Source organism: Pinus tabuliformis, chromosome 8, assembly GCF_031772625.1.
Source record: "Pinus tabuliformis cultivar Carrire ecotype Pingquan chromosome 8, CPIR1, whole genome shotgun sequence".
Classification (NCBI taxonomy): Eukaryota; Viridiplantae; Streptophyta; class Pinopsida; order Pinales; family Pinaceae; genus Pinus; species Pinus tabuliformis.
The window spans coordinates 849,031,941-849,044,806 of NC_142294.1; the positions used below are offsets into that span (position 1 = coordinate 849,031,941).

At 38.4% G+C, this 12,866-nt stretch overlaps 1 protein-coding gene across 5 annotated transcripts in view; it reads right to left on the reverse strand.

Annotated features, from left to right (window-relative positions):
• The window catches only part of MLH3 (MUTL protein homolog 3), a 474,897-nt gene that overhangs the window by 200,744 nt on the left and 261,287 nt on the right, over positions 1-12,866 (reverse strand). For all 5 annotated transcript variants that reach the window (XM_089372967.1, XM_089372964.1, XM_089372965.1 and 2 more), the window contains 5 exons: positions 11,225-12,805; positions 10,976-11,072; positions 10,779-10,873; positions 10,566-10,675; positions 10,122-10,322 (listed from right to left, as the gene is read on the reverse strand). In XM_089372967.1, coding sequence (XP_089229093.1) covers positions 10,122-10,322; positions 10,566-10,675; positions 10,779-10,873; positions 10,976-11,072; positions 11,225-12,805 — 2,084 coding nt within the window. The remainder of the gene's footprint in view (positions 1-10,121; positions 10,323-10,565; positions 10,676-10,778; positions 10,874-10,975; positions 11,073-11,224; positions 12,806-12,866) is intronic.

Genomic DNA, 12,866 nt, shown 5'->3' on the forward strand with positions numbered 1-12,866 from the left:
CCGATTCAAATCGCGATTTTTATACATAAAAATCGCCACTTTTTTTTATAACGATTTTTATCGAAAAAATCGCGATTTTTTGAAAAAATCGGAAAAAAGCGGGAAAAAATCGTTAAAATCGGGAAAAAATCGTTAAAATCGGGAAAAAATCGGAAAAAAGCGGGAAAAAATCGTTTGGCACAAAAATATTCATTTTTTTTCAATTTTTTTCAATTTTTTTTAAAAAATGAATATTTTTGTGCCAAACGATTTTTTCCCGCTTTTTTCCGATTTTTTCCCGATTTTAACGATTTTTTCCGCTTTTTTTCCCGGCGCCGATTAAATCCCGATCGCGATGTGTGCAACACTGCCAAAAATCAACACTCCCTCTTGATGAGGAATGCGCTCTAGCAACGTTTCACTATAGAAACATCACACCGATCTTTCACATCAATACCTGTGCTGATGCTTGGCCTGCTACCTCACATCCCCTGCACTGTTGCTTCCTATACTACTGCCCATGACACTACCACTGCCACTGTTGCACCTGTACTACAGCTCCCTCTCAACATGTTGCGTCATGTTGCCCATAGCACTGCGACTGCTAATTGCTGCACTACAACTCCTGACACTTATCCATTTTTGCTACTAAAATGGATTCTTTACCATCCCCATCTTCTCCCTAAAAAAAAAACTTTGTTCTTCCTAGAGCCTTGGTGAGGATGTCTACCACCTATTCTCCTATAGGAGTGTAGTTGATTTGGGGTAGCATCGGATGTGATCTAGCCAAAATTTGGTGGAGAGGTTGGGACACATGATATCTCCAATACCCAGAAAGGGTTTGGGCAGATTCTAAACATTTCAGGAGATATTAAAATAATTAATATTTTTAATGGAGTCTCTAAGTCTAAACTTAGGAAAAATAAAATATTAATGTGAATTAATATGAAACTGTGTTAGAATGGTCCAAAAGACATGGATCAAGCTAGATCTAATCTTAGTTGTTGATTAGGGACTTAATCTCGATCGTTGATATGTCAACGAGAAAAGTATAAGAGAAGGCTTGAAGGTCACTTGGAGAATACACCATAGTGATTAGTCATTCTATTCTCTAGAGTTGGGTTTGCTAAGAGAGATAGAATTAGTGATCGGGAGCTGCAGTTAAGGGGCATTGAGTACAGAGAGACAAAGAGGCAGAGATAGTGTCGAAAGAGCAGCAAGTATCTAGAGAGAGTGACGCAGTAGCCGCCCGGGCTCACACAATAGTCGTGCAGAGGCAGTCGAGAGCTGCGCAGAGCCTTAGAGAGGCCAACGTTGCTAACGCAGAGGGCCAGAAGGCTGACGCAGGGCCTCCTAAGGTTGACGTAGACCCATTCAGGGTGATCCAAGGCCAGCATTGGGCAGAGAGGGGCTGACATAGTCCAGAAAGGGCAGACGCTACGTTTTCTAGGGCAAACTAGAGCTGAGGACCTGCCGAAAGGATTATCTTGGGTTTCAACCAGGAGATTTGTCTCAAACTTAGAGGTATTACTGCCAAGGAAATTCTCTGTTGGGTAGGTCAGTTTCGACACCCAGATTGTACTCTGATATTGCTTAATAAGAAAACCCTCAGATAGTTGCACGAGTTTTCCCACATTGGGTTTTTTCCGGGGACAATGGTCCAAAAATAATAGTGTCATATGGTGTGATTGTTTCTGTTTCTTTCAGTTGTTGAGCTGTAATATGTTGAGCATGCACTAGTGTTTATTTTCAGTATTTACATTGTAAATAACTTGTTAAGTAACGGAACAAGTAGGTAGGAATAAATCAGATAAAGTGCATGGAGGGTTTCTAACTAAGTAGACTTAGAAACTTCAACATCTCAACTATACTGCTCCTCATTAGACGCAGTCTCTGACAAAGTGACACTTGATATCAATGTGCTTCGACCGATCACGAAATACTGGGTTCTCAAAGAGCTTGATGCAACTCTGATTATCACACATGATCCTGGTCGCTTCCATCCTTCTCCTGAATAGATTCACAAGCAATTTACTAAGCCATATGGCTTCGCACAAAGTTGTGCTAGATGCCATATATTCTGCTTTAGCTGAGCTCAGAGCCACGGATTTCTGTTTACTACCGCACCAGGAGGTCATTCCTGATCCAATGTTGAAATAGTACCCAGTTTTACTTTTCCAATCTACTAAATTTCCAGCCCAATCTGTGTCAGTGTACCCACTCAGCCTGATGTCATTGCCTCTGGTGTACAGTAGTTCATGCTCGATTGTTCCTTGTATATACCTGAGAACATGTTTGGTTGTTGGCCAGTGCACCCTCTCAGGTTCCACCATGAACTGACTGAGGTTGTTGGCAAATTTCTGGCCTGGGATTGACCAGATACATCAAGGACCTATAAGTTGCCTGTACAAGATGGGATCAACATCTTTATCTTTTGATGCATCAATCTTCTTCTAGTTGGTTATCATTGGAGTAGCCATAGGTCTACAGTCCTGCATCCTAAATCTCTTCAAGATTTCTGTAGCATATCTCCCTTGTCCAAGGAAGATCTCACCCTTCTGCTGTCAAACTTCTATTGATTTGGGGTAGCATCGGATGTGCTCTAGCCACGAAATTTGGTGGAGAGGTTGGGGCACATGAGATCTCCAATACCCAGAAAGAGTTTGGAAAGATTCTAAACAGTTCAGGAGATATTAAAATAATTAATATTTTTAATGGAGTCCCTAAGTTTAAACTTAAGGAAAATAAAATATTAATGTGTATTAATATGAAACTGTGTTAGAATGGTCCAAAAGACATGGATCAAGCCAAATCTAATCTTAGCCGTTGATAATGGACTTAATCTTGGCTGTTGATATGTCAACAAGAAAAGTATAAGAGGAGGCTTGAGGGTCACTTGGAGAATACACCAAAGAGATCAGTCATTCTATTCTCTAGAGCAGGGTTTGCTAAGAGAGATAGAATTAGTGATCGAGAGATGCAGCTGAGGTGCATTTGAATGCAGAGAGATAGAGAGGCAGAGATAGTGTCGGGAGAGCAGCGCAGTAGCCGGTGAGAGTGACACAGAGCTAGCCAGGGCTCACGAAGGGCCACGCAGAGGCAACCGGGAGCTGCGCAAAGCCTCAAAGTGGCCAGCTTGCTGACGCAGAGGGCTAGAGGGCTAACGTAGGGCCTCCTAAGGCTGACGCAGACCCATCCAAGGTGATGCAGGGCGAGCGTTGGGCAGAGAGGAGCTGATGCAGTCCAAAGAGAGGATGACGCTAGGGTTTCTGGGGCGGATTTGTGCTGACTAGCTGCTGGAAGGATTATCTGGGGTTTTAGTGAGGAAATCTGTCAGAACCTGAGAGGTATTACTGCCAAGGAAATTCTCTATTCGGTAGGCCAGTTTTGGCACCCAGATTGTACTATGATATTGCTTAATAAGAAAACCCTCAGATAGCTACACCGGTTTTCCCACATTGGGCTTTTCTGGGGACATTAGTCCAAAAATAATGGTGTCATATGGCCTGTTTGTTTCTGTTTCTTTTAGTTGCTAATCTGTAATATGTTTTGCATGCACTAGTATTTAATTTTAGTATTTACATTGTAAATAACTTGTTAAGGAAAATAACAAGTAGGTAGGAATAAATCAGATAAAGTGCATGGAGGGTTTCTAAGTAAAATTAGAAACTTTAACAACTTCCAACCCTAGGAAATAATGCATCTGTCCCAAATCCTTCATGTTGAATTCTGTGGCTACGTTCTTCTTGAAGTCTTTGATGAGCCTAGATGATCCTGTCAGGAAGAGATCATCCACATATAACACTAGAATTAGAGGCTCATTTTCCATGACCAAATAGTAGAGATTAGGGTCTGCGTCACTCTTGACGAACCCCATCTTCTGCAAGTAGCCATCAATTCGACCATACCATGCCCTAGGTGCCTGTTTAAGCCCATACAAGGCTTTCTTTAATCTGCATACATGAGATTTCTTCTCATGTGTCTCAAAACCTTTTGGTTGTTCAATGTATACTTCCTCTTCTATTACCCCGTTCAAGAATGTCGTCTTGACATCCATCTGATGAATCTCCCACCCCATCTGTGTTGCAAGAGATATCACGGTTCTAATAGAAGTATACCTGGCTACTGGGGTGAAGGTTTCTTCGTAGTCTATCCCTTCCTTTTGAGCATACCCCTTAGCCACAAACCTGGCTTTGTATTTCTCCACACTACCGTCTGCAACATATTTGACCTTGTAGATCCATCTTGAACCTACCACTGATCTGTCCTGAGGCCTAGGTACCACTTCCCAGACATCATTGACCATTATAGAGTTGTATTCCTCCACCATAGCATCCACCCATACTTGATGTTGAACGGCCTCCTGAAAACTAGAAGGTTCCCCAACCTGAGCTACTAAGGCCTGGTATCTGTCTAGCTGTCTTCGCTCCCTTTTACTATTCCTGGGTGCACCAATGAAATCTTCTGCATCCGTAGAATCTATCGAAGTTCCTGGCTCGTTCTTCCACAGGTAGTAGGCACATCTATCAACTCTTCCTCTTCCTGAGATTACACCTGTTCTGAAGCTTTGTCTCCAGAAGAATTTATGGTACTAGTTTCCGCTGGTTGAAGTGGTTGGACCAACGACTTGTCTTTCGATTGCTCCTCAAAAGGCATTTCTCGGGGTTTCCTGAAAGCTCTATCCTCCATGAACTTTACATCTCGCCGAACTACTACCTTCCTACTTCCTGGAAAATAGACTCTATATGCCTTAGCATTCTTGCTATATCCCACAAGATATCCTTTCTTAGCAGTTTGATCTAATTTCTTCCTCTTCTCTTCGGGTATACGACAATATGCTAAACTCCCAAATATCTTGAAATGACTGACTTCAGGTGTCTTCCTAGTGAAGACCTTCTCCAAAGTGATTTTGCCCAATGCCCTGTGAGGAGTCCTATTCTAGACATAAACTGCCGTGCTGCATCCTTCTACCCACAGGAATTTAGGCATATCCTGATCATATAACATTGCCCTAACTGCTTCTACAGTAGTCCTGTTTTTCCTTTCTGCTACTCCATTTTGCTCCGGATTGTAGGGAGTTGTCTACTCTCTTCTGATGCCTTCCTTAGCGCAAAAATCGGTGAAGTCTTTGTCAACATACTCTCCACCATTGTCTGAGCACAACACTTTTATCTTCTTTCCTGTCATATTCTCCACTAGAGCCTTGAACTCTTTGAATCAACCGAAAACCTCATCCTTCTTTTCCAGAAAGTAGATCCAAGTCTTCTTGGAATGGTCATCGATGAAGGTGACGAAGTATTCGGCACCACTAAGAGTTTTTGTGGACATCGGTCCGCAGATGTCTGAGTGTATCAATCCTAGCACACTCTTAGCCCTATTGTTACTTCTGGAAAACGTTGCTTTGGCATACTTTCCCAGAGCACACACCTTGCATAGATCATCTCGTTCAGTACTTAGATCTAGAACTCCTGATACTGTTTTCCTAAGAATTCTCAGAGCCCCATGGTGTAAGTGTCCCATCCTCTTGTGCCATAGTTCATCAAAATCTTTGTCTCCATTACTTCCTATCAGTGTCATTGGTGATTCTAGCTGCAAACCTGTACAACCTGTTACTTCTTATTCCAATATGGGCCTTCTTTTTCCCACTCGGGTGTTTAACATATACTTTCTCCTTAATGAAGAAAACATCATAGCCCTTGTTTTGAAGTTGAGATACAGAAAGTAAGTTCATCCCCAATCCTGGCACATGCAGCACATTGGTTGCATGAAGCCGCTCTCCTGCTTCGGTTTGAAAAACTATAGTACCTCTTCCTACTGGAGTACACTTTGCCTTATTCCCCATGGTGATCTGAAAATTCATTCTTTCTTCCTGATAATCTGAAAAACATTCTCGGATTCCTGTCATATGCCAGGAAGCTCCACTGTCTATATACCAAACCTTCGAGGAGGCAGAGCTTGCTAAGCAAGCGACTTCTTCTTCCAATTTGGAAGCTAACATAGAATAATCGTAATTTATGTCCCTTGTGCATTCTTCTAGAAATCTGCGCGAGTCCCCTTGAGTGGATGCCTCTACATCATGCTCTTGACCCATAATCAATTTTCCTCTCCTGTTGCCAGATCTCTGCTCTGATACCATGTGAAAATTTCTAAACTGAAATTCTACTACTGCAGCAACTGATTTATTTCACCTACTTATTATTCACAATAAGTTATTTATGAAATCCCTTCAGCAAATATTAAAATAAATTCTACTGTAGCTATCACACAATTACTCAGAGAAAAATTCATGCACAAGAACCAATCACATCAACACAGTTATTTTTGGACAATTGTCCCCAGAAAAACCCAATGTGGGAAAACCGGTGCAACAGATGAGGGCTTTATTAATCTTCAGCAGCAATTGCTTTTACAAGGAATGATTTTACAGAGAAACTAAAAGAAAACACTTGAGACTTTCCCTTTGAGACCTTTTGACACTTTGGAGACCCTGCTCCCACTTCTGCGTCATCCCTGCATCACTCTGCGTGACCCAACGTGGCTCTGAGTGGCTCTGTGTCCATCTATGTCAACCTGCGTAAGCTCTGTGTCTCTCCTCCGGACTGCGTCTCTCTCTACGTTGTCTCCCATTGTCCCTGCGTCACCTCCTCCTCAGTCACTGCCTGTTGCTGATTGCACTCCTTTTCCTCCACCCTGCAACTCTCCCTCTGAAATCGATCACCTCTACTTGAGAATTGATTTTCCTTGAAATACTGAGTATCTGCCGGTGTGTCTCCAAATGATCCTCAAGTCTTCTCTTATACTTTTCTTGTTGACGAATCAACAACCAAGATTAAGTCCCTAATCAACGGCTAGAATTAAAACAAACTTGATCCTCGTCTCTTAGAAGCTTCTCACCCTTATCTTTATTAATACCCATTAATATTTTTCTTTTCCTAAGTTTAGACTTAGGAACCCATTAATAATATTAATTATTTTAATAACTCCTCATCTGACGCTACCAAAAATCAACAGCGCAATAGAGCACTAGAACACATTCCTCGCTAAGAGGGAGTGTTAGTTTTTGTAGCATCAAATGTGTTCTAGCCACAAAATTTTGTGGAGAGCCTAGAATACATGAGATCTTGTAATGTTTCAAACTAGGAAAAATAGTGCTATGCAAAGCAAATAATAAAAACAACACCATAAAATTGAAACATTCAATGCACACCCATAAAAGGTCCAGGAATATCCAACAACTAAGCCATTTTATTATAATTTGGGATAAAAATACAATAATGTGGAAGTGGTGCACATGGGCTTGCCTCAATGGCAAGCATGATCAAACCCAAGTGGTAATATGTCAAGCCCAAATGGCACAATAACTATTGCAATGATGCCCTGTGAGGCCCCTGTGAAACTGTGTTGTCTGCTGCAAGGATGCTACTGGAAACCCACCTCCGGTGCTCAAAAAATTATGGAAAATCAACCCCGGAAGGTGTATTACTTTTAAAGTTTAACTAAAAATAACCACAATCACAAGTTCAACAGAAGGAAGATTTCCAGAAACTCCATTTAACTATGCTTCAGTGCTATTTAGAATTAAGGGAACTCTAGCAGGAAAAGATGTTATAATTTCTATCTCTCCCGCCGAAAATAAAAAGTATATAAACCCTAAAATTGCAAACCAATTGGTAATTCCTAAGTCAAATATAATTGAAAAATTAGACTTCTTTGACAAAATACAATATGAAATAATCGATTTACAATTAAACATTGGGGATTATACATTTAAATCACAATTCTCTATTCAAACCATATGGAACGATCAACGTGACATTATTCTGGGTTCACCCAGGATGGAAACATTAGGCTCCTTCATCCTAAATAGATAAGTTTTTAATATTTTCCTACAAGAAGAAAAAAATAGCACTATAAGACATTACATTGAAATCAAATTCAGTAACACCAAAAGACATACAAGATATCTTAAAAGTAATTTTTCAAGAAAGTAAAATCACCACAGAAAAAAATGAGGAAGTTTCCCAGCTCAAAGACAATAGTGAAAAATTAATATAGCAAATTAAGAAACTTAAAAATGATAAGAAATCGTTGAAAAAAAAATAGAAGAACTTATCACGAAAGAAGTATCGAAATCTTCAGACGTAACAGTGCAAGTTGAAGAAAGAAGACAAGTCAGTTGAAGTAAAAACATATTCATATGTTGCAGTTCAAACGATGGAGATTTCAAGTGAAGATCCAGCGATTAACCAAGTGACTTCCATACCTAAAGAAAATCAAATAATCCAAGTAAATCAAGAAATTGACGTAGACAAGTTAATAGGGAATCAAATCACAAGAACTCCTTATCAACACCCAAATCACAAGAGTGGACATCTCAATCACTCTGCATATCTGTATCACTCTGAACAAAAACAATAGACTTATGTTCTAAAGAATAATGATGTCAACACAATCTAGTCTGATGATAACAATTTATCCCAATTATCAAGTGATTGCAAATTTCAACAAAAGATTGATTAGGATGGTCAAATCCTTTCTCAGTTCGACAATTTTATTTATCACTTAGAGGATCCTATCATCTTGTATCATCGAAGATGACAATTTGAAGAACTATGAAAGATACCAATAGATTACAAGATAAAAATAAAAATAGATGACACGTCTTATTAACAATAAGCTTTGAGGACAAAGCTTTTTGAAGGGGAAGGTAATTTTATGAATAAAAATATATAAAAATAATATAAATTATATGAATAATAATATTATAAAAAATAATTAAATTAAACAATAATTAGTTATTGAAAAGGCATGTCACTAGGGACATGACCATTCATGAAGGAGCACCTGCCTAAGTATATAAACAGGCCCTCATTTGTAACATGTCATCACATCTCATATCAATTCTTATATACACTATTAAATATATATGTTTCTTATCCTCAGTGGATGTCTTTGTGTGCCAAGTGTTCTGAAGATTATTGTGAAGTACGAACTTTGTTCGTTACAATCAATATCATATCCCTTATACATTCAACATTTCTTATATATAAATATTACTATCCTATTATGGATATATACATATACCAGATATTTTGAATATTCCACTGCATATACGAACTTTGTTCACTACAGCAGAGAACCATGCATGGGCTATTTAATACTTAATCCTGACTAGTGGCTTATTTCCATTTTTGTTTTGAATTTTAATTTGCATATGTAATATCATATATAATAGCATTTTAACATTTTGATTCTATGGTTGATGGATTGAAGACTTTAGTAAAATGGATCATGGATGCTAAAATTTTTCATTGAATGTGAAATCATGAATGACATATGATGTATGGATGAATTTCAAATTGAATAGCAAATGTTATAATTTGTGAAAGGTTGCATATTTTTTATATTTGTTCGAATGTTGTCCCTTGAGATTTGAGAGGTCTCTCCAGTCAGAGCGCTTTGTCCCCTTATCCCCATATCAGTCTGAAATATATAACCCCATTTCTACAAACCCTACAATTATAGTTTACCTCAAAAAGCCTATATAAAGGAAGGAACGGTGCAGTTCAAACTTCAAAACCTATTTTCCTGTCCTTTAGATAGACATTTGCTGGTTTTATTTTGTACTTTTGTTTTCATTGTAAGAAGCATTCTTTCAAAAAAAAGCATAGTTGATTACAACGTATGTACTTTAAGATGGGATGCTGGCAAGCATTGTCCTTACATTTTTAAACAATAAGCAAATAGAAAAGTATTTGGAGTTCATTTCAGTAGTTCAGAAAGGACAAATTGGAATTTTATTGAATGTATTGAATGATTAAGGTACTACAAAACAAGACATGCCTTCCCAGGGCAATGTCTCATGTGTATACACATAAAACACCTCAACACACATGACATGGATCTCCTGACTGTCAAACGCACAGGAGAAGTTTCCTAATTAGGGTACGTGTCCCATGCATGTTGGATGCTCCCATGTATCTTCAATATTTTTTATTACTTCTATTATTTTTTATTTTTTATTTTATTTTTTAATAGTCGGGGTAAAGAACATATATATCCCACGAAACATAGTTCAGATTTGCAACCTGTTGCAACAAATTTTTATTTAAATTTGCAGTAAAGAAGAAAAGACAATATACTTGGTCAATAACAGCAAGATTTCCTTGGGCAACAACAGCAATGTATTTCCTGTCGATTTGTTGAAGAACGTTTGCTTTCATCAAACAATCCTTATTCATCGATTCAGGGACCAAACCACTGTTAGCTGAAAGCAAGGCTCCCGAAGAAACATCTAGAATGCCATCTTCATAATCGTGTCTTATACGTGACTGGTTCCACTCCTACATGAACAAGAGACACCAATGATAAGAAGAAAGATTATAGCAACTGTTATCAATATGTTAATTTCTGCAATATTCTCAAAACAACTTCCTGAAGGTGAAACCCTAGAAAGTTAGGTGAGACAACTGAACCACTATAATACACATGCCAAAAATGGAATAAAACAGTTTAGCTAATTCTACAATGAAATTGTTAGTAGATTGTTTTGGAGCTCACTGAAAGTATGATAAATATTAGCTCACTTTTAATCTACTTGCCACTGGCAAAACTTCCGGGCATTCAATGATGGACACAGGAACTGGGCTGGGTATCACTTCAGCTGTTATCCAATTGAGCATGGTATCTCCATTATCTATTAAAGAATTAGAGATACTCAGTAAAAGACATTTGTGAATGATAATAATATGTAAAAATTGACTGGATACTGGCAAAACCTGGATAATAGTGCATGTTACCTGGCAGAAGCAATGGTTCAGATTGCTCAAAGTTTCCCAAAATCTGTCTTTTTTTCTGCATGTCTCCTTCTGGACAACTTGATTCTTTCATATCCCTATAACAGAACACACACAATTGACAACAGAATAGCATGGGAAACATTATATGGTGACTTTACACCATATTACAAAAGCTATAGACTACAACATTAATGCACCTGAAAAATGTCTCCAAACCAGGCTGGTAATCTGACATTGTAAGAGATTCCATCGTCAGGTCAGATGGTTGTATAGCTTCCATATCATTCCGTGGAACTGAAACTCCAATCCAAAATGCATACATTATCTCATAAAATCCAACTTAGCTCGTTTACACCTACGGACTAAAGCTCTAGAAAATGTACAATATGGAATTTTTGTTCATTTCCATTATAAACTTTAAACTCTCAGTGAGCACAAATTCTAACCTAGTGCTTTATCACAGCCATAGTAATGTTGGTCATTTCTTGCAACTGTTGATAGGCTATGTAAAGGATTGAAGTGAAGACCAAATTTTCTTTGGGACTTATAGAATGGTGGAGCAGATAGACTTCTCCTTCTGGCAGATTTGGGAGAACATTTACGAAAATTCTGGCATTCTACATTCATTTCATATCTGTACCCCAATTTTTTCTGATAATAATCTTCCGAGCGACTGCAAAATGAGACTGTTGGAAACATGTCTCTAGGTTTTGTCGAAGGTGGACGATCCAAGTAAAAGTTATCAATCTGATAATCCACACCACCACAATCCCCCATCTCTGACAAAGATATATCCAGTTGACCTTCATGAATTCGAGTTTCCTTCAGCCTTTCAGCAACATCCTTCCCTTTTCTGCCATGTGTTCTGGATTTTATTTGCAGCGAGTTTAACCCATCCTCAAAAGACAGCTTATGACATGAATCTTTGAAGAGCTTATCTGAGTTGGCACAAAGATTTATATTCTCAACATTTCTTTGCTTCTGAGCACACTCATCTTCATATGAACTAGTTTCATCGTCCAGTCTGATAGATCTTTTTCTGACCAAATGATTCCCCTCATTTTTCTCCAAAGAATCTAATTCACAATATAGATTATTTGACTGAAGAATATCTTCATAAAACAAATAGTCATTTTCCAAGAACTTTTCTGGCTTGGCCCAATCCACTTCATTACAAATACTAAGCTGACCATTTTCCCATATATGGGACTTCAATCTTTGGGTTAGTGGGCTCCTCTTATAACTGATTGGAGATAAAGATGAATGGTAAATTTTAGTAGAGAATGAATATCCATCATTACTGCTAGAATCAAGCTTTCCAGACCAAAAAGCATCTTGTGCATAAGTGAATTCTCCATTTTCTTGCTCAAAGCTATCTCCTATCAGCAGCTTCTCCTCGCTAAAAACAGGTAGCATTACAGCATTTGACAATTTTGCAGTAGGTGAATGGTTTGAAAACACATCCAATTTCTTGCTACTACAAGGCTGTAATAGAAATGGTGATCGAGCTTCCACATGATCAACATGAAATGAATCAGAAAGTGTTTTAGACTTACTGTGAATGATATTATCCACGATCCCCAAGTCACTGCCAGGAGCTTGATTTGCCCACTCTATTCCCATATGTCCATTGCTTTCTTCATCTTCACAACTTTGTTTAGAAAAGGAACTCGTTGGTCCTAAAGGGCTTAAGTCTGGTATAAATCCCTGTGCATCTTTCAGATGCCATTGAATACTGTTCTCTGCTATTCCTGGCCCATTTTGAAAAGGAATAAATGATAATGGAGGGGTTTCATTTTTCTGTTTTACCTCCAAATCTGCAGTTTCTGTTAATGTTTCTTCTGAAACCTCTCTTTGCCTTCTTTTGTAGCACTCTTCTGTGGTGGCCACAGAACCATCATGCTCTAATGGATTTGAAGCTTCAGCCTTAAAATGAGAAGTGTATAATGGATCTATCTGCTGCCAGATTTTTCGTTTTCTTGGCACTGGTTTTGTTTCAATTTGGGATGAACTGGTTCTTGAAGTTCCTTCAGTCATGCCAGAAAACTTAGAAATTCATACTATCAAAGTCCTTAAATATTTGGAATG